At 41.8% G+C, this 21,606-nt stretch overlaps 1 protein-coding gene across 5 annotated transcripts in view; it reads right to left on the reverse strand.

Moving 5' to 3' along the window:
• HHAT (hedgehog acyltransferase) overlaps positions 1-21,606 on the reverse strand; it is a 259,911-nt gene that overhangs the window by 50,022 nt on the left and 188,283 nt on the right. For all 5 annotated transcript variants that reach the window (XM_088801657.1, XM_088801656.1, XM_074322217.2 and 2 more), the window contains one exon: positions 15,998-16,199. In XM_088801657.1, coding sequence (XP_088657783.1) covers positions 15,998-16,199 — 202 coding nt within the window. The remainder of the gene's footprint in view (positions 1-15,997; positions 16,200-21,606) is intronic.

Below are 21,606 nucleotides of genomic sequence, written 5' to 3' on the forward strand. Positions count from 1 at the left end.
CCATATATGACAAGCTGTGCAGCAGGCACTGACTGAGTTGTCTGCCTGGGCATGATTGTTCTGGAAAGCTCTCCAGTGATGCTGACATGTTCCTGGTTAGAGGCCACCACACAAGATGACCTCTCGTCTCTCCCCCTGCTCTAAGAGGCCACCAGCCCGTACAGAGGATGCTGTCAAGACCAGCTAAGAGAAAACGACACAGTCTCAAAAACGGTAATTAAAGAGAAACGGGGACAAAGCAGGCTTGTAATTCAGCAGTCTCCACCTCTGAGAATAAGGAGACATTAATCTCCCAGTTTCTGTATTGTACAGCAGAGGAAGGTATTTTTCTGGGTATTACTGACATAATTAGCAATAACTGGGGCGGCAGGGAGAGAGGAAGCAGGGAGATAAGGGGGGAAAATCCAGAATAATAAATCAAGAGAATATGAATTGTCTTAATTGGCATAAATGTGTCCAAATAATTCTCTCCAGGTACAGGGACGCTGGTAACACATTTGATTTCTAATGAGTACTCTGCCACTTCTGTTCTAACCCCATCAGTCTCCCCGCACCTTACATCCTGTTTTGTGAATTCAAAGTCACCATGTGCTCTTTTATTGATGTCAGTTAGAGAGAGCACACACAGCTTGGTTAAGCTCAAAGTGGTTCTCCTTTTATGACAAATGATTGCAATTATTAAATAATCAACAGAGAAACTGAGAAAGGAAATGCTCTTTGCATTGGGTTGCTAAGCAGGGCTGCGGTGCCAGGTTACCTGGTACAGGGGTAAGAGCAGGCTCCAGTGGGAGGCAGAGCTGAGGGAAAGGGGCAGAGCAAGGGAGGAGGTGAGGGAGAGTGAATGCGAGGTACAGAGCTCCTCTAAAGCACCTGAGGCCCTAGTTCCTACGGATCTGCCCTTCATTCTCCGATTACCCCAGTATCTCTCTCGGCTACATGAGTCAATAAATGCCCATTTCTGCTTAGGAGGTAAAGTCTAAATAATAGCAAACATGAAGGAGCCTCTGCTCTCAGAGCTAGGAGGGAAGGCACCTAAAATCTGAAATGACTGATGACAATTCAGTTTTTAGAAATATATATATATTTAAGCAAGAACGTTAAAGACACAGGGTATTGAAATCAAGATGCTAGAAAGACTTAAAGGAGAAATCAAGATGCTAGAAAGACTTAAAGGAGAAATCAAGATGCTCATAGGCAATGCTTGATTATCCCTCAGGGTGAGTGGGTAGAAGACAAAATAGATGATGATAAAGAGAATTCAAAAACCTAATTTTAACTAATAGTCCATCCTCTGAACTGACTAAATTAGCCTTGCCAATAAGCAGTGAACTTGACAACGCATTGTTTCTCTTCATTGGGAGTCAGTGGGAGAGCAGAATTATGGACCACAAGGAAGGAAGAAGAGGGCCTGTCTGGGGAGTCCACAAGAGGGTAATAAGTAACAGCAAAGCAGATGTTAAGTCTTGGCTGCGATCATCTCTCCTCTTCAGATCCCCCAGACACACTGTACAAGATGACACTTTTGACATTAGGGATTTCTTTCTCTGTCTTGGGAACCATTTGGCCTTAGTCATTGGTTTACAGGAACTCTAGAGGAAATTTCCATACCTAGGGGTTCCCAAGAGGAAAAATGCCATATGAGCAATGCTTGAAGCACATATTCCATTGGCCCAGCCAGCTCCATTTATAAACATGACTTTCTGAATCTCTAGAGCCATTGGGCCAAAGTCCCCACTTTAAACTCTTTGCTTGTATACTCTCTCCTCTGAAGTCCTATTGCAATTATTCTCATCATTCCTGCGGTCATTCACATCTTGGATGCTGGCTGTCCGTGAGCAAGGGACCAAACCTTGTATGTTAGTCACCCATCCTCAAGGCTTAGGTGCTTGAAAACCCCCCTTGGTAGGAGAACTCAAGCTGAGGAATTGTACACTAAATGGGGAAATAGATCGGTGTACAGTGAAGAGCCATCAGTTATGAAAATAAGAATCGGCAACTTGATCAGATAAGGCAATAACTGGTAAACAGAATTTGATGTGCATTAACATGACTATATCAAGATAAAAAGGAGCTCTGGTCTGGTCTCTTCCCAGAGAACAGTCTGTGGCAATCCAGTACCCTGGCAGCAAGGAGCTGGGCTGGCACTGTCCCCCAGAGGACGTTTGGGAATTTGTTGGGCAGAACGGTCCTGCTCGAAATGCCAACAGCGCCCTCTGGAGAGAGGGTGAAATGTTTTCTTCCACATTCATTATAGAGCTGATGTCCCTCTAGGCCTATGGGGGCACAGAACAGCCCTTCTTCTCTCATTAGAAGCAATGCCAAAACCATTCCCCCTTTCCCCTGGGCCCCAGAAAAGTGCCTCTCCTGGCGGGGAAAGGGCTCCTTACAGGGCCCCAGTGCTAGTCCCCCCCAACCCCACCCCTTACCATCTGGCCTCAAATGTGAGAGTGGAGGAGCCTCCTGTGCCCCAGTCAGGTTCAGGCAAGAAGTACCATCAGTTCCAAGCCCTGTCACCCCCACACTCCTGGAACCCGGAGGAAGAACGGGCGGTGGAGCAGGTTAGGACACATCACTGCTCCTGTGCTGGTGACCAGTTTTCCGGCATGGACTCTCACCTACATGACAAGCTGGGGCAGTTTCTCTCCACGTTCATGTCACTAGAACCCCTCCTGCAGGCCCAAGGGCAGGTACTGGGCTTTGGGCCTGGATACAGCAAGCCCCTCAGAACTTCCAGAAGTACGGGCAGACCTCTAACCCCTCGATACAAGTACGCTGTCTCTGATGGAAGAAACAAGAGGTGGAATATGGGAATGTTATAATGATAGTTTGATAGTTCAGCAGCGGCTTTAAACTTCCCTCTAAGACACTGATTCCAAAGGTGAGGCATAGAACCTACACCAAGTAAACCTGAGGGTTGAACTAAACTTCTGTCAAACTAGTCTGGATTTTCTGCTGTGAGGTGTCCATGGCTTGTGTCCACAGCTCATGTGTGTTTGTTCATATCTCCATGGCAACTCCTCTATCGTTTCCAGTCAACATCCTGTCCCTGTAAATCACAGGACTGGCTGGGGCAAACAAGCCAGGCCTAAGGGCGGGGTGGGGTGGTCTGCTGAATCTGGGTCAGAAGTGATACTCAGAACAGCCCGGGAGGGGAAGGCAGATGGTGGGGCTGCTGGCTGTGGTGCTCGGTGGGCCCCACACTTGTCCACGGATGGGCTGCATGCGGGGCCAAGCCAGGAAGAGGGGATGGGCTAAGCATCTGGGGGAGCAGATGGGCCGGAGAAATGACTGCTGGAAATGGTGACAAAGGCTTGGCAAGTGGGACCTGATGCAGTTTATTTTTAAGTGGGGGAGAAGCTAAAAAAAGAAACTGGGTGGGTTTGAGCAGCTGGACAGAGTTCTTCCAAACAATCACGGAAGCTTTTCACTTTCTAATACAAATGCTCACCAGAGGGTAAGAGAGGATGGAGGATGAGGAAGGAAACGGCAAGGCGGGGATGACCCCATGGGCTGTAAAGGTGAGGCCACCACCAACAAAACAATTCTAGCTCTTAGGAATGAGAAGTGTGGCCAGAGTGAGACACTCAGGGTCAGGAGGACTCCAGCTCCAAAGTCATTCCAGGGCCCCCAGTGTCATCTCTGTACCAACCTGCCAGCGCAATGCTTCCCTTGCTTCCTTTCTCAAGACACTCTGGTCATTTCTGTTTAGAAGTCTCTGGTTTACCAGTTACCCGTCTCCCTCACATTCCTAGTAGCACGGTAAGTTCCTGAAGGACGGGGCGGCTTATTCTTCAATCTGCAGCACGTGACCCACGCATATTCTGTGCATGCTCTGTGATCATCCTGTCTCTCTCTTTGCCCTAAACAAGCTACAGAACCTCCTGACTTCCTTAATGTCCCATCCCATCCTATGTCCATGCCAAATGAGTACCTGAAGGCACTCAGAAAGCCATGCTTCCTTCCTTCTTGTAAGTGCACGGAGCTTCAAAACATATCTGGTCAATGAAGTTCCATTTTCCAAACTCTGGTTGCTACTTAGATCTAAGCAATGCATTCTCCTGAGAGAGAATCAAACGTCTACAGTGATGAAGGCAAAGCCAGTTTTACTTACATGGACAAGGCACCTGCTGTATAGTCTAGATGTCCAGCTTAGTTAAAAACAGCAGAGGCTGTGTTGTGGAAAGGAAACCACGGTCAGGACAGAATAGAAAGAGACATAATGGTCTCCTATAGGCAAGGTGTCAGACAGGGGTGCATTTACCTCCTTGTTTGTTTAATCTGTATATAAACATATATGAAAAACTGAGCTAGACTCAGAGGAAGGAGGAGTGAAAACTGGTGGAAGAAATACCAGTAACTTAAAATATACAGATGACACACCTTACTAACGGAAAGTACTTAAAATAGGAATAATCAAATAGATCAATGCAACAGAATAGATCCCCAAAATGAACCCATGTATATTTGGATGTTTATTATAAAGGCGATCTTTCAACTCACTGGGGAAAGCATGGACCATTGAATAAAATTATTTTAAAATGTAAAAACCATTCTTAGTTGTAGGCCACACAAAAATAGGCAATAGTTCAGATTTGGACCACGGGCCATAGTTCACCAGCTCCTGCTCTATTCTATTTTTGGTATCTGCCTTAAAGGAACACTTATACATATGCACAAGGAGGCATGAATAGACATCTTCATTGCAGCTGTATTTGCAAGACGAAAAAATTAGAAAAACAACTACATTTCCAACAATAGAAGAATGGCTAAACAAATTATGATATATCCATACCATGTCCAATTATGCAGATCTACACTAATATAGAAACATTTTCAAAACATACCAGGAAAAGGAAAAAAAGTACAAATTTTCAGAATATTCATACCTTTCTTAGAAAACACACACACACACACACACACACACACACACAGTAGTAAATTATGGAAGGCTATACTCCAATCTGGTAACAATGGTTACCTCTTATGGGAGGAAAATTAGTGAGGCGTGTTTGTTTGGGGGGATGGGTATCTTATAGGACTTCAGTCTTACCTGCATTTTTTAAAGAGCATGTGGTCATGAATGACTTCATCAATTAAAAAGAATAACAAAAAAGGAAATCTAGGAATCTTTCCACTAAATGACCTTAGACCTTAGCCACCTCCCCTGAGTATAAAGAGTCAAGGCACATGGGTGGGAAGATGGAAGCCAGATGACTATCGTACCCAAGTTATGGCTGCTCGTGGTCTGTGGGTCTCCCTCTCCAGGCAGCACTGAGGTCCCTTAGGACTATTAAATAAGCCTAGGATGTGACAGCTGTGGCCTCAGCTATATGCTGTTCAAAAATAAAAACAATAGCTTAGGGCAAAGCCTGCTTTTTGATCAAACTTGATATTTAAAAATCTAAAACTGACGAACAGGTAAAGCATTGCAAAATGATTCACCAAGTGATAGCACAGAAAACTCTTCTAGTGACATCCAGTTAAACACAGCAGATGAGACATCTCTGCTCCCTTCATAAACCCCATTAAAATACAAGTAAACATTTGAAAAGGGAGAAATCCACAGGCAAGGAATGGAAGAGAAATGAATAGCAGGTGAACAAAGTCAACCCATTTTTGTAAAAGAGAAAGTAGGCAGAGCAATTAGCAAAGCTGAGATACCTGAATACCAAAGAGAACAAAGTCATTCATACACCAGGGCCCCAGAGGGCCGAGCCATTGGCGGCACCATGTACCACAGATGGCAACAGTAAACCATGTAGGAAAAAAACAGGGAGGTTGGTTAAAAATTCAGGTAATGAGCATACAGACCCCAGGTTTCCCTTTTTCTCCACTCCCACGATGTGTGTTTTTTTTTCCATGACTAAATTGCATCAGAGAGACTATAGACTCAGAGACAACATTTACAGTGACATTTCAGAATACAAATACCAAAGATATTTGAATTAAACTTCTAGAGGAAAAAAACCAGATTATATACAAAGAATCAAGAATCAAAAAGGCATTTCTCAACAGTAAAGCCAAAAACTAAAAGACAAATCATATCTTCAAATTGTTCGGGAGAAATTATTTTTCAACCTAAAATTCAGTGCTCTGATGTTCAATGAATCATGGAGGTAGAATAAAGGCAGTTTTGAAAATACAAGGTCTCAAAAAAACAAGTTCTCACCATGGTCCTTTTCTAAGGAAGCTACTAAAGGATGTGTTCCACCAAATTGAAGTGAGTGGGGAAAAACAAGAAGGAAATCTGGGGCCCAAGACACAGGGATTCAGCACCGGAAAGAGAAGAAGGGAAGTGTCAGGACAACAGCTGCACAGCAGATCTAAACAGAAATGAACCAGACGCGAAAGCGGGACAGCAGGGCTTCAAGAGAGATTCTCCAGGAAAAGAAAAGAGCTGACAGATGACCAGATGTATCTGACCACATAGAAAATACTTCCAAGGACTTTTCAATTTTACTGGAGAGATTAGAAAGAAATGGTGACAGTAAACTACTAATCAAACAAACAAACAAAAAAGGCAAGGCAATTCTTAATCTGAGGGGGTGGGGGAAACAGTGGATTGAGAAGCGAAATGGGGATTATAGTATATTTTAAAAATTATTTATTTATTTCTATATTAACTGGTTTGGCAGTGAGTCACACAACATCGTGATAATACTGTAAACACTGGGTACTGATTTAACCAAAACAAGAGATATTGTTATATGAGGAGGAGAAGTAAGAAGTAGGTCTAAGATGCAAAAACCTCATGTAGCTTTCACGTAGTCATTGTATGTAATTAATAAAGAAATTACAGAATATATTTTAGAAACAGGTAAATATCAGAAATAACTAATAGAACTGGAAGTTGTTGATGGGGAGAAGAACACAGGAGTGGGAGGAATGGAGACGGCTCTCCCACTTACTCACCTACATGAAGCCTTGTGGACTTCTGAGCCACGAACATGTGTTTCTGAAACTTTCTGGGTTTCAGTTCTTTCCACTGTAAATCAGGGATAATGATAACACCTATAAAGCTACTATTAAAATAACATGAGCTAATAGGGTAAAAATGCTTTCGTGAACATTCCCACTTCACTTGGACCGCTTTTTAAGAAGAGTTATTCCACAGACAGGTTAAGTGGAGCCACAAGTGAAACACAAGTTGCCCACAGCTGGGGTGTCAATTAATCGAACGCCAGATACGCACAAGCAGCAAGGAGACACGAAGTGAATGAGTGATCTAAGTGTATGGGATTTATCAAGAAAGACTCCTCTTCTGTCTGAAATCAAGGAAGCTTAGAATAGGTCAGGGCTAACTCAGGTTGACTCCCTTTCTAATTGAACTAGCCATGTGTTCTTAGACAAATTACTTGCTCCAGTCTCTAGTTTCCTCATCTGTAAAATTGCAGGTAATAACACCTGCCCCGAAGGGCTGTTGTGACGGTTAAATAAAATAAGAAATGTGAAAGATCTTTTGCAGGAGTTGATACATTTTCTTCTTTGGCAAAGGTTGGCTGCTACAACAGCCCCACATGAATTTGCTCCTGAGAATGACAACTCTAACCTTCGATTTGTAACATAAATCAAGCATCCAGAGCCAGCCAATCAAAGCCTCCTGAGGGTAAGTCTATCCCGTTCTCTTTTCTATCAATAACCTTTATTAGACAATAATATGTTCTCTACTGTAGAAAAGGATAAAAATATAAATGAGCAAAAACAAGGAACTATGTATCACAAATAATCTCAACAGCAAGAGTTAACCACCATTAATGTTTTAGTGTATAACTTTCCATACACTTTTCTGTGTGTGTGTAATTGTGAATAAAAATACATTTTTATTTTATGTATCATTCTTTGGTCTTCATTTTCATCTTTCCTCACAGTGAAATGATTTCAACATCGCCAACTTTGAATAGATGCAGAGTCGCCCTGACAGATGTCCTGAACCTTTTGTAGTGTCCTCTTTCCTGTCACCCCTCAGGGGACAGACAGTGGCGGTTCCAGCGTTTACTCCAGCTTATTGGGTGGACTGTTGGGTTGACACCAGAGGGAAATGCCAAAGCCACCTTAAATTGTGTGCTCAATACATGCTGGTAATACAAGTGCATCGATGCCAACCCAGCTCGTCGCAAACAAGGCCAGCAGCTGCTCCACAGGCTTTTTTAAGCAGTGTTTATTTCTAGGTCTTGCGAGGAATGTGAGATATTTTGGAAGTTCTGCATATCTCTGACTTCTCAGGGCTTTAAAAGATGAATATATATACATGCATATATATATATATATATATATGTATATATATATACATACACGCATACACACATATGTGCATATACTACATAGACGTATATGTATATGCAACAGTCACAGCATACATACATAATACACATTGTACATAATACATAAACACACAGTGTAAATAAATACATACTGTAAAAATATTTTGCACTAAGTATGTGTACATGACTTGGGGAAGAAGGGACCATCTCACTCTTCCACTGATAACAGGAACATTGGAAATCCAAGCTCTGCTACCTCCAACGGGTAATTTGGACTTTCTGGGACAGAGACGAGACCCAGATTGGAAAGCTTCAATATGTACATGGTAAGGTTTTGCTTTTGCTTTTTCCTAAATTCATCTATGGAAAACTGCTCAGCACCAGACTGTGATTAGAGTAACCACCACTTGTCTGTGCTGTAGAAGCAGAAATCAGGGGCTGTCAGGTAAAGAGGCTAATCCCACAAGCCACCCAGAAAAGCCAGTTTCAACCATTTACATTCAAGCCATGGCTCTCATCTTTAGCTTAGTATTTTTTCCCAGGTTACAGTTCCCCAGGGTGAAAGTATGCTGTGCACTTAGCAGGGAGAGTGGGCAAGCAGCAAATGATGAGAGAGTGACCCCTGCTTTGCTCAAACCTAAAGTGAGAGAGACTGGAACGGCAGCAGAAGTCCCAGAGCTGGGCAGGCCAGGGGGCTGGTCAGTCCACAAGTCACTGAAAATGAAGTCTATTTCAAAGCCTTCCCTCTGTCAGATAGTAGACTCAGTAATGGAAAGTTAAAAAGATCTTGGAAATACTTTTGCCATATGAAACATATTGGAACTGAAAGGTGGACTTATTTAGAGAGTTCTACCTCTGGGACCAGAGGGGTAAGGCCCGGGTTCAGATCCCCACAGAGAAGAAAATGTATTGCACAGTGTGTTTCCTGCATCGTTAATGAGCCTTCAGAGGGGAGACAATGGCGGGGGGGCACCAACGGGTCATCATCCACCAAGGAACACACTGTTCATATCCACAGGCACTGCTGTTTCCAGACTGAGAGGCCCTGGTGAGCTACCACGCTGGCACAGCAGGCTAATGTGACGTGCAGGATTAATATGTTCATTTAATGCTCTCCTGTTAGGTTAAGTGGTTTGCATTTCTGTATTTCTAAATTTGGCATTCAAATCCCTTTATCTGAAGGACGATTTGGCCTCTCTCATCGCCTTTCCTTCATTGTCCCGTGTGACAGCCCCTCGTCGGTAATGTCAGCCTCCTCACCTGAACATGGCACTTCTACTCCTGACTTCAGGTGTGTGTGTGTGTGCTCTTCTCCTGGCCTGTCTTCTCTCTACTGACCTATCCAAATCCCACTCTTAATTCTTCAGAGTCCTACTCAAGCCTCAGCTCTTTAAATAAACCGTTTCTAAAAGCTTAGCTCTCACTGATCACCCCCTCCCCCACGAACATCAGCTGCCTCCATGACTCATTCTGGTCTCTGCACATAATGCCTTATACTGGTCCTCACCTGGTCTGTACACGGGTTGCCTCTCCAACTAGATCACAAACTTCTGGGGAACAGAGAAGATGACTCACAGCTCCATCTACCACTGACAGCACTCTGACAAGGTGACACAACCATCCTTTCACTTCACCTTACTCGGCCCCCTGATAGCATCAATACCATTAACCACTCCCTCCACGAAATACCCTTTTTCTTGGTTTCTGTGAAATCACCCTCTAGATTTTCCTCCCACTTCCTGGCCTCTCCTCCTCCATCCAATTTCTGAACGTTGGTTCAGTCCCAGGCCACTGCCTTTTCTTCTCTTTCTGCACACTCCCTCTCTCTCTCCAAAGTCTCAAACATCCCCATGGCTCAAAAGATCACCGACATGATCTCAGATATCTACCTCGCGCTTGGACCTTTCTCCTGAACAAGGCCTGTGAAGGCTAGCCCAGTCAGGATTTTTAACGTTTGTGAAGACAAGTCTATTTTTCATATAGATCATTTAGCGCTTCATAGAGAAAAGCTCTTGTTCCATGGTTTTAGTGCCTCTTTAATCCAAAGCAGCCACTGTAAATATGACCATCCTGACAGGAGGCCAGGCAAGAGAACTTTATTCATGCAGGAAATGGATTAATCATAGACGCTACCATTATACACTGACAGACCGATATACTGTCTGACCTAAAGCACTGAAGGAGGATGCAAAAATAAATAAATAAAAAGGAATTAGAAGGAAGGAATCATGTCTTTTGCTCAGAGTTCTCCGGTGCTCTGCAAATTGTCTCCCACACAGGGCATTGGAAGTTTTCTCTTCATAAATGAGCAAGTTAAGATATGAAGGACCAGGTTGACTGCCTAAGTGGGCCCCGTCTAGAAAGGGGTCTGATCTGGAGAAAGTGGCTTAGCTACAGTGAGCACTTGATCTCCATTTCTGGAAATGAATCCAAGCAATGGAGGAATAGAAGACCATGAGTCACTGCCAAACAGATCAACGCTTCTCAGGCCAGTCTGCTTTGTGTTCCTTCAGTGAGTTAGCTGGGCTGGATCACTGACCTCTAGTGAAAGGGTTTTCCAATCAGGCCAACTAACATGCACATTTCGCCAGTCAGTGAGTTAGGACTCCACAGATCTAAGTAACCATTGGTTGACTTATGTCGATACTTTTACAATTATCCTTTTAAATGGACTGATCTCTCAAACTCTTGGGATTTCTGTAGCTACAGCTTTAAAAATCAAACTGATCAATTCAGCTGATAAAATAAATGGCTATCAGCACAGAGCCAGGGTCTTTGGGTTCTTTCTGACACCCCAGAGCATCAAATCCCTCCCAGAACCATCAGACTCACCCTCTGTGATTTTCACTGGAGGCACGTTTGCTCAATGAAGTCTAGAAATAGAAATTTCCCTGCTTCAGAGAGGATATAAATCAGCTTAGCAGGACACTCTAGGGGCAAAGAAGAGGGGACAAGAGCAGGGGGAGGGAGATATATTTCAATTATTCAATGAAATGGAAATCAGGGTAGGGGTGGGTGAACAGCCTGAGATGCAGACTCTCTTGTGTAGGAATAACTGACATGCAGCCTGAAGGTGTGTCTTCCTTCAAAGGAGAGATCGAATTGAGAATTGGCAAGAAGCAGTGTCACTCTACTGATGCTTAAAAATGTTTCCACTTATTAAAAGATTTCGATGCTGAACACAAATTCTAACTCCCCGGGAGAGTACTTGTTTGTTTAGAGAAAAAGCATGTTGCTTCAGCGGTAAGTCCTCTGTCCACCCAGCTTGGGGCTTTATGAAAATGCCTTTTGTCAGCTTCCCACCGCCCTCGGCCTCAATGAGTCACAACTGATAATCCCCCTCTCCCAAAGCAGCAGGGTACCAGGAAGGCTAATTCCTTGCTACCCCTTTCTTTACCGAGTATGTGTTGTGCTCTGAACATTAAAATAGCATTCTGCCATAACTAGACCAATTAGTATCAACTCTGCTACAAAGTAAAATAATCTCCCTGTATAATGCTTAACAAGCCTCACTTTAGTAAGTTGTTCCAGTATTCAATCTATATTCTTCATGCTGCTGCATAATCCGATTTCCTCTTGTACTCCCCTCAGTGAAGTCACAGAATATCATTTTATTCATTCATTCACTCATTCAACAAATATTTACTGCATGCTTACTCTGGGCCTGGCAATGTGGTAAATATGAAGCATACAGATCTCTGGCCTCATGAGGGTTACATTTCAGTAAAGGAGCTAAGGATTAAACAAGTTGCATACGTTGTATAAATGTTGTATAAAAATGTTTCATTGCAACTGTGACAAGTACAGCAGAAGCGACCACGTACAAGGTGCCCCACATGAGTTATTAAATGAGACCGGATCAACTTAACAGGGTCAGAGAAGGGCACACAAACAAGGTGCCATTCAAGCTGAAATCTGAAGGACGAATAGGGGTGGAGTAAAAGGAGAGAGAGCATCCTGGGAGATGGAAGCTGTGTGTGGGCGCTAAGGCGGGAGGGGCCAGGCATGTGGGGGGGGAGGCGCATCAGGATGAGGAGAGGCGACAAGAGCCAGGGCAGGCAAGACCTCATATAAGTCATCTTAAATATTGTGAACTTAGTCCTGAGAAAATGGGATGCCACTAAGGATTTTAAGAAGGACAACGAACATGGTCAGGTTTCTGTTGAGAAGCATCATTCAGCAGCATGAGGACAATGAACAGAAGAAGAGAAGAGCGGGAAGCAGGGAACAAACTAGAAGCTGTTTGGTAGACCTGGCAAGAAATGAGAACAGTTGGATTAGAATGACTCAGTGGAAATGCAAATGCAAATGCAAATGCAAAAAAAATAATAATAATAATCATTAAGATCTACTTAGGAGGTAGAATGTACAGTACACACAGGAAGAACTGAAACAGAGGGGCACGAAGGATACCTTGATGATTTGGGCCTTGAGTAACTACATAGATGATGGTGCCATCTGTAAAAACAGAGAATGCTTGAGGGAAAGGAGCTAGTCAGAAGGACTGAGGGATAAGGGCACACGAGTTCAGTATTACACATGCTAAGTCTGAGATACCGGTGACATATTTGAGTGGAGACATTCTGTAGCCAGTTGGATATATATGCCATTAATGAAGATCATTCTAAATTATAGCAGAGTCCAACACTCGACAGTCCTTTAATTTTTTTCCTAGAAAAGGGGCATATTCTAGAACTGCACTGCTCAAAATGGAAGTAGCTAGCCACATGGGGGCTACTTAGATTTAGGTGAATTAAAATTAGATAAATTTAAAAATTAGTTTCTCAGTTGCTCAACATGGCTCCTGCACTGGACGTGCACCGGACATTTCCATTATAAAAGGACGTTCGATTAAATAGCCCAGCCTAGAATATCAGAGGGTTTTCCATTCACAACACAGCTCTGACTAGTCTTTCCATGAGTGTTCAACTGTTACTCTAACAATACCAAGGAACAGAACCCTACTGGACTTTATGTCCCAGACAAAGCTTTGAGGCCGAAGATGAAGAAGATATGGGAAAGAAGGAAGGATAATCCTTGTTATCCAGATGTCTTTAAAAAACAGATGAAGGACGAATACCATGGAGAGAGTGCATGAGGTGCGTGGGGAGTGAACTCACAGTGCAAACACACTATCAGGTCAATGAGGGAGGCTGAAGTCGGCTGAAAGTAGGAGCCAAGGAGGCATTAAGTCTTTATTTGGATTTTGACAAAAGAATGGGAAATGGATTCATGAAAAGAGAGAGGGAGAGAGAAGGAGGGTAACTCAAGTGAGGAAACAGTTTATTTGAAAGGTTATGTACCTTTGGCTGCCAGTCACGTGTTTCTGAAGGAAAAAATCTGTGCTGAACTGTATAAGAAGCAGAGTGAATGGAGGGAGAGTCCTTGGGTGGACAGGTGGAAGCACGACTTAAGAATCAACCCAGTTTGAATGTCAAATATATATATATATTTTTTCATAGGATGTAAAGTACAGCACAGGGTATATAGTCAATGGTATTGTAACAGCTATATACGATGTCAGAGGGGTAGTAAGTGGGGGTGGGGGGGTTGTCACTTTGTGAGGGGTGTAAATGTCTAACTATTGCATTGCTTTGTGCACCAGAAACTAAAAGGAAAAAGAAAAGAATCGACCCAGTTTGGAAGCACTAATTGTGCACTGACTTAATACCGCAGCTAATTCAGACACCGAGCTAACCATGAGGGATATAAATAGCAATGGGATCTCAACCTGTTCTGAAGGAGCTCCTAGTCTCAACAGCCATCACCAGCCCCCAGGCTGCCATGATGAATGATAGGTCATAAAAACGGGTTTTACAAAATACGTTCTTGCTCAGTAAATATGTAAACTAAACATATTTGCAATACACAGGACATACATCTCACTCAAAAATGCATATTCAAAAAGTACTGCACTCCTAGGTGCCTTGTGGGTAGAAGCTCAAACGAGGTAAACACGTGAGGGTCCTGGAATGGGCTATGATGGGACAGAGCAGACATTCAAGGGCTTCGCCTGTGAGTAAGTGTTGTCACTGTCTTCATTCATTTTTAACCAAAATTACCAAGCCATAGGCTACATAACACAGTTTGGGTTTTTTTGTTTTGTTTTGTGTGTTTTTTTAACATTTTAGATTTTTAAAATGTATTCATAACGTAAGCCAGGGCTCAAAGTTTGCAGAGCACTGCCTAACATGAAGTTCAAGGTCAATGTTAGTCCTCCATGAAGGAACATGGAAGTGTTTTAGCCTGGATCTAAAAGAATTCTCTGGCTTTCACAGGTGGTCACTGGGTTTCAGGCTTTGGGGAAGACTGCTTAGATTTCAGGATGAAGTTTGCAACCTTTATACCACCTTTTATGGTTTTTCTTCCTGTTGCGTACTTGTCGCCATGATTTTCATTGAAATTCCATTTCTGTTAGAATTCACTGACATTTCTTTTCTGCCGATTGCTAGGTACTACTCCTGAATAAAATATTTATCTTTAAACATGCGTAAGCATATTTAAATTACTTCAGATGTGTTATTTTGCTATGTACTTTGTATCAGTTTTCATTGAACCAACTTTCCACCTGTACTATGGCTATCCTTATAGAAAAACACTCAAGTGAATCCTATTTTGGTAGTGTTGGTTTAAAAAAATATATTCGCTTTTGTTGCTGGGGAAATTTATCCACATTAATCATTTCCCAGCAAATTTCTTGTGTTTTATTGCCTGCCGTGAACGCTTATGCCAGCATATTTCTTTTTAGCTACTTTTTTCAGGGTTATAGAATATTGCTGCATACTCAGAACTGATGATTTCCTACAAGATTCTAATACATTACATGCCACATTTACATGATAAAACGTTTATAGTTTAAAACCACTTAAAATGTGTAAAGAAAAGTGCTTAATTAATTTTCCAAATCATTTTTCTGCAGAGTTGGAATGTGTCTGAAACCCTTAGCTGTTTTATATGCTACTGTAACAGTACCCACCTATCGAATTAGCACAGATTAAAATACCAATACTACTCAGTATTGGTGAGGGCATTCCCACACACTGTTGGTAGGGATGGAAATTGGCACACCCTGTCTACAGGGCAGTTAAGAAAGAGTTAAACAGTATGTATGACAACACTCAAAGGTGAGAAAAACCTTGAACTTAGCAATTTTACATACAAGAATTCATACTGGTTACGATATTCACCTTAATGCAGTTGATAAGTGGAAAAAAACCAGAACACTATGACTGTTAATAACAGGAGACTAAATACATTATGGCACATCCAATAATGAAATTCCACATAGCCATTAGAAATAGTAAAGTTAGAAATAGATTTGGTGACATAGAAAGGTGGTCCTGATAGAATCATATCTTGGATTAATAGCATTTGTTTTAAATGTTTTATATATATGAGCATGCACACGTGTGCGTATGTGTGTCTATATGTAGAAAATATTTAGAAGAATGGGTATTCACTGTGGCTTCTGTTGAGGCATTTTTGTCTTCTTTTAATTCTTGTCTGAATGTTCTAATTTTTATATAATAAAAATAAAAATCTTATTGTTAAAATGTTTACTTTTAAAAATAGCTACAGAAGTCTCGTTTTTACTATCCTACCTCCAGGCACAGGGGCTTTGAACCAATCTGGCAAGAATGACACACGGTGCACTGAATCTGATGAGCTCCTTCCCTCCCAAACCTAGTCCACCTGGCTCAGGTGTCCCCTACCACACGAGCAAGGTTCCTGCTCACCAAGCTATCCTGGATGCATGGGGTCTCCACAAGTCTCCGGACTCCATTCTCCACGGTGACTCCCAGCCAGTTGAGTGCGGCCCAGCACCACAGGTAGTCGTACCCACCATGCCAGTAGCTCACAAATGCAAAAGTCATTGCAGTGGAAAACAGTGTCCCCAGCAGGCCATGCTGGGACCCGCCCACCGGAATGTACACATACCTAGAGAAAGAAGAGGCTGTTAGGAGCCATGCAGAGGGCGGTCCCCACAATACAATCTGTCCCCAGACTTGATATTCACGGTGTACAGATCCTTCCCCACTTCCAAGAGGCCACAGAGCACTCCTGGAACTCTCCATCACATCACGCAAGGAGCTGGCAAAAACATAAGGCTCAGCTCTGCAGGGGTTTAGGTTAGATGAACACACAGGCAAAAGAACTCTCATCACCAAACCAAACAGCACTTACAAGAGGCAGGGTGAGGAGGAATGAACTTACGAGTTTTTAAAAGGGATGCACCCAACCCTGGAAACCCAATTACAGAATGGCAATTAAGCTTCTGGCTCCATGCGGACACCAACATTCAAGGCAGGTACGTATTTTACAGCTCAAACGATTAAGTTTATGGTAAACCCAGTATTTAAGCACAATTGGTGAAATAGCGGGAGCTGGGCCCAGAAGAGGGGTGCAAGGCCGGTTCCTCCAGCATTCCAGGCAAGTTGCCCAGAAGCAGCAGTGAATTTGCAAGTGAAGAGAAAAGCTCTGTCTCACAGGTCAGCCAAATTGTCACCCGAACTGCACAGCCATCCCCTGGGTCTGTTCTCTACTGCTGAGAAGGCTCTCTGACTGCGTATAAGCATGACCATGTTCTTCCATCAGTATTTTTCTGCTAGAGTCGGACAAAACTCACACTGTGGGTTGGTAGGATCTGGAGACCTAAGCACACACCCTTTACAATTTGTTCTGTTTGTATGTTATTTTTTGTGGAAAACTGTATTTTGAAAATCATTTTCAAACAGAACAATCTTATAGGCAAGCCCAAAATATAAAAATAAAAACCACTCCTCAATCAATAAATATTTAAAAAAAACCCACGATTTTAATGACTTTAAAATGTCCTCCTTCTCAAATATACTCCAGTTCAGATAATAAATTATACAAGCAGCTTGATAGCCCCATTTTATGGGTGAGAAAACTGAGGCTGAGAAGTTAACTGGACCCAGGCTCACAGCCAGGAAAGGGAAGAGCCACCTTGCTGCATCTATGGCACCAAAGTCAATGTTTTCCATTAGGCCTCTGGGTTTATATTGAAAACTCTCTATGCAACACCCCAATCTGAAACAAACCAGAAAGCATGGGAGAATGTAGCCACTTCAGAAATAAGTGAAGCAAAGAAAATACTTTCTCTTGGGCAAAAAAGACCATCTTGACAATCAAATTAGCAAACATGTATCAAGCACATACTACAGGTGAAGGGATCCTCCATCTGCTGTTGAGCATTTATTTAGACCTCTGGGCAGTCCTGGCATTACCGGGAAACACAGAGTCTTAAGATATTGTTCCTGCCAAAAGGACAGGTAGAGCAGGTTGAGAAACAGTAACAAACAAGAACATTAAAAGCTACATGATATGATACAAAGTAGACCAGGAGGGTTTAAGAGCAGGGAGAAGGGGGTGAGTGGAGGCAAGTGGGATAGGGGAGGCTTAACGGCCAAAATCCCCACCTTGGCAAGGCTGAGAGGATGAGTTTTGCTAGGCAAAGGGGAGAAGGATGGGTACTACCACCCGACTTAGAAGGGCTGGGCAACGAGCCAGAAAAATCTGACAGCCCCAGGCACAGTGGTTTTATTTGGTGTTCTGCTGCCCCCTAGGGGCTACTTTGTTATTGGGGAATACTACCGTACTCAGCAGAAAACTGCACGTAAAGAAAAGGTGGGGTGGTCAAACCAATTTCAAAGGTATGAGGGATGACTGCTGTTTACAGAAACTTTGCAGATAATTGTTTTACAAGACAAGTGAATACTAGTATGAATACTCTTTTCACCTCTAACATAACTGTTTCATGTTGAGATTTCTATTGTATCTCACTAATGTTAAATGAGCTGCACTACATATACTATGTATTAGAAAGTCGTAGAATAAAAACCTGTCATCATCCATCCATACCAATGGTTCTAAATATTGGATCCAATACTCCAAAAAGGATGTGTTTTCAAGCTTGTAATGAGGAAGCATCAAACCCCATAATTACATGCTCAGTTATTTTAGGCATCTTGGCACTATGGCTTTGTTACTTTGCCTTCGAAATGACAGCCGACAAAAATCCTTTCATTGTAGAAATTCATATATGGCAGGTCTCCAAGGACACGAAGCTGCTTCTTTTAAACCAGAAGAGGGTATGGTTTCCAGACTGGAAGATAAAAATCCCTTCTCCACTCTTACTTTCTAAAAGGCAGCAGGTTCGGCAAGGAGAGGGAATGGGGTATTTCCTTTTACAGATTCTACAACTATTGTGTCAGTTCCATGATTAACAAAAACAGAAATACGTCTTTCTTTTAGAAAAGCAGTAGTATGACCCCACTTACTGCGTTCCACTGCACGGTGAAATTGATTTCCCAAAGGAAGAAAGCACCACCTTCTCAGCAACGCAAAAATAAAAGATTTCTTCTTGTCAATGACTATACGAGCTTGAGTTTACCCAAGGCCTGCCCCTGACAGGCCAGTTTCCCGTGGTCATCGCCTGCCGAGAATGCTACTTGAGAAGCTGGCACCACCTGCAGCCACCTTCTTAATTTAAAACCCTCTCACAGAATCAATGCAACACAACCAACTCCCAACTCAGGAGAGTAACCTACATAAAATGTAGATGTTATTAATAACATCTGTGCTTTATTGAACGTCCATGAGCCAGGTGCTTTATATATACCATTTCTAACCATTAAAGCAACCTTGCAAGGAACTAATGACTAGGCCCATTTTACACAGGAGAGGTGAAATCTGAACCTAGACTGTTCTGGTTTCAGAACTCCCAGGCCTGTGCGCTATTATGCCATTTATTATAATGGGACCATTTCTTGATGATACGCTCCTCTTATTTAAGCAAATCTTCCACGTAATCTCCACAGAAACATCCACTCGTATTTTATAACTAAAGAAATGTCCTTTGTAGGAAAGGAATCTTGCTGGGGAGAAAGATGCTTATTATTTACAAAGGAGTCTGGGCCAAGGAGCTCAGAGGTATACCGTATTTTGCCATGTATAATGTGCACTATTTTACCCAAATTTGTGAGGGAAAAATAAGGATGCGCATTATACACAGGCAGCACTAATTTCGTGTCTATATAAATGTTTTTAATTCTTTTATTTCTGCTTATGAGTTAAAAGTGTAACTCTAGAAATCAATAACGATGTCTGTATGCAGAGTAAGACCCTGGAAAACCATAATTGGTTTTGTTGACCTTATGACGAACTTGCAATGACGACAAAGAGTTCTTGGCCCTCTATAAAGCGTAAATACCGTAAATTTGTTACCGGTACATAAAAGTTCTTGTACCTTGTATCTGTTCTTGTGTTTTGTAATTATTTGTTACATAAATTTTCTTGTACCATAATATGTTTAAAAAATAAATGCTAAAATTCCTTTATAATACAAAAAACAAGTACCTAAATGTAAACAAATAAAAATTTGAATTAAAAATTTTTAAATGAAAGATTTTAGGTAAGAATAACACAAAAAAAGAAAACTACAGACCAATATCTCTGATGAATACAGATGCAAAAATCCTAAACAAAATTCTAGCAAATTGAATGCAGCAATACATTAAAAAGATTATTCATCACGTCTAAGTGGGGTTTATCCCAGGGGCACAAGGATGGTTCAACATACGCAAATCCATCAATGTGATATAGAACATAAACAAAACAAAAAGACAAAAATCATATGATTATATCAATTGATGCAGAAAAAGCATTTTACAAGATATAACATCCATTGATGATTAAAAGACTTAATAAAATAGGCATAGAAGGAAAATACCTTAACATAATAAAGGCCACATATGACAAACCCTCATCTAATCTCATAATTAATGGTGAAAAACTGAAGCCCTTTGCTCTATGTTCAGGAACACGACAGGGCTGTCCCCTATCTCCTCTGCTTTTCAACATAGTGTTGGAAGTCCTCGCCAGAGCAATCAGGCAAGAGACAGAAATAAAAGGCATCTAAATTGGGAAAGAAAAAGTTAAATAGTCACTCTTTGCAGATGACATGATGCTATACATAGAAAACCCTAAAGACTCAACCAAAAAGCTATTATTTACAATCAACGAATACACTAAAGTTGACAGCTACAAAATCAACGTACAAAAGTCCATCGCAGGCCGGCCGGGTGGCTCAGGCGGTTAGAGCTCCATGCTCCTAACTACGAAGGCTGCCAGTTCGATTCCCACATGGGCCAGTGGGCTCTCAACCACAAGGATGCCAGTTCAATTCCTCGAGTCCTGCAAGGGATGGTGGGCTGTGCCCCCTGCAACTAGCAACAGCAACTGAACCTGGAGTTGAGCTGCACCCTCCACAACTAAGACTGAAAGGACAACAACTTGACTTGGAAAAAAGTCCTGGAAGTACACACTGTTCCCCAATAAAATCCTATTCCCCTTCCTCAATAAAATCTTAAAAAAAAAAAAAAAAAAAAAAAATCCACTGCATTCCTATATACTAACAATGAAATCTCAGAAAAAGAAATAAAACTGAAAAAACAGTTCCTTTTGCAATTGCAGCAAAAAGAATAAAATACCTAGGAATAAACTTAACCAAGGATGTGAAAGAACTATATGCTGAAAACTATAAGATATTTTTTTAAAGAAATTGAAGAAGACACAAAGAAATGGAAAGACATTCCGTGCTCATGGATTGGAAGAATAAACATAGTTAAAATGGCCATATTACACAAAGAAATATACAGATTTAATGCAATCCCCATCAAAATCCCAATGGCATTTTTTAAAGAAATAGAACAAAAAATCATCAGATTTGTTTGAAACTACAAAAGACCGCGAATAGCCAAAGCAATCTTAAGAAAAAAGAACAATAATGGAGGTATCACACTTCCTGACTTTGGCTTGTACTACAGGGCAACAATAATCAAAACAGCATGGTACTGGCAGAAAAACAGACACATAGACCAATGGAATAGAACTGAGAACTCAGAAATAAAACCACATAAATATGGACAGATAATTTTTGACAAAGAAGCAAAAAACATACAATGGAGGAAAGACAGCCTCTTCAATAAATGGTGCTGGCAGAATTGGAAAGCCACATGCAAAAGAATGAAACTGGACTGCTATCTGTCACCATGTACCAAAATTAATTCAAAATGGATCAAAGACTTAAGCATAAGACCTGAAACAATAAACTGCATAGAAGAAAACATAGGTACTAAACTTATGGACCTTGGGTTCAAAGAGCATTTTATGAACTTGAATCCAAAGGCAAGGGAAGTAAAAGCTAAAATAAATGAATGGGACTGTATCAAACTTAAAAGCTTCTGCACAACGAAAGAAACCATCGACAAAATAAAGAGGCAACCAACTGAATGGGAGAAGATTTTTGCAAACAGTGCCTCTG

Source organism: Rhinolophus sinicus, chromosome 11, assembly GCF_057876585.1.
Source record: "Rhinolophus sinicus isolate RSI-liver-muscle chromosome 11, RSI-T2T, whole genome shotgun sequence".
Lineage (NCBI taxonomy): Eukaryota > Metazoa > Chordata > Mammalia > Chiroptera > Rhinolophidae > Rhinolophus > Rhinolophus sinicus.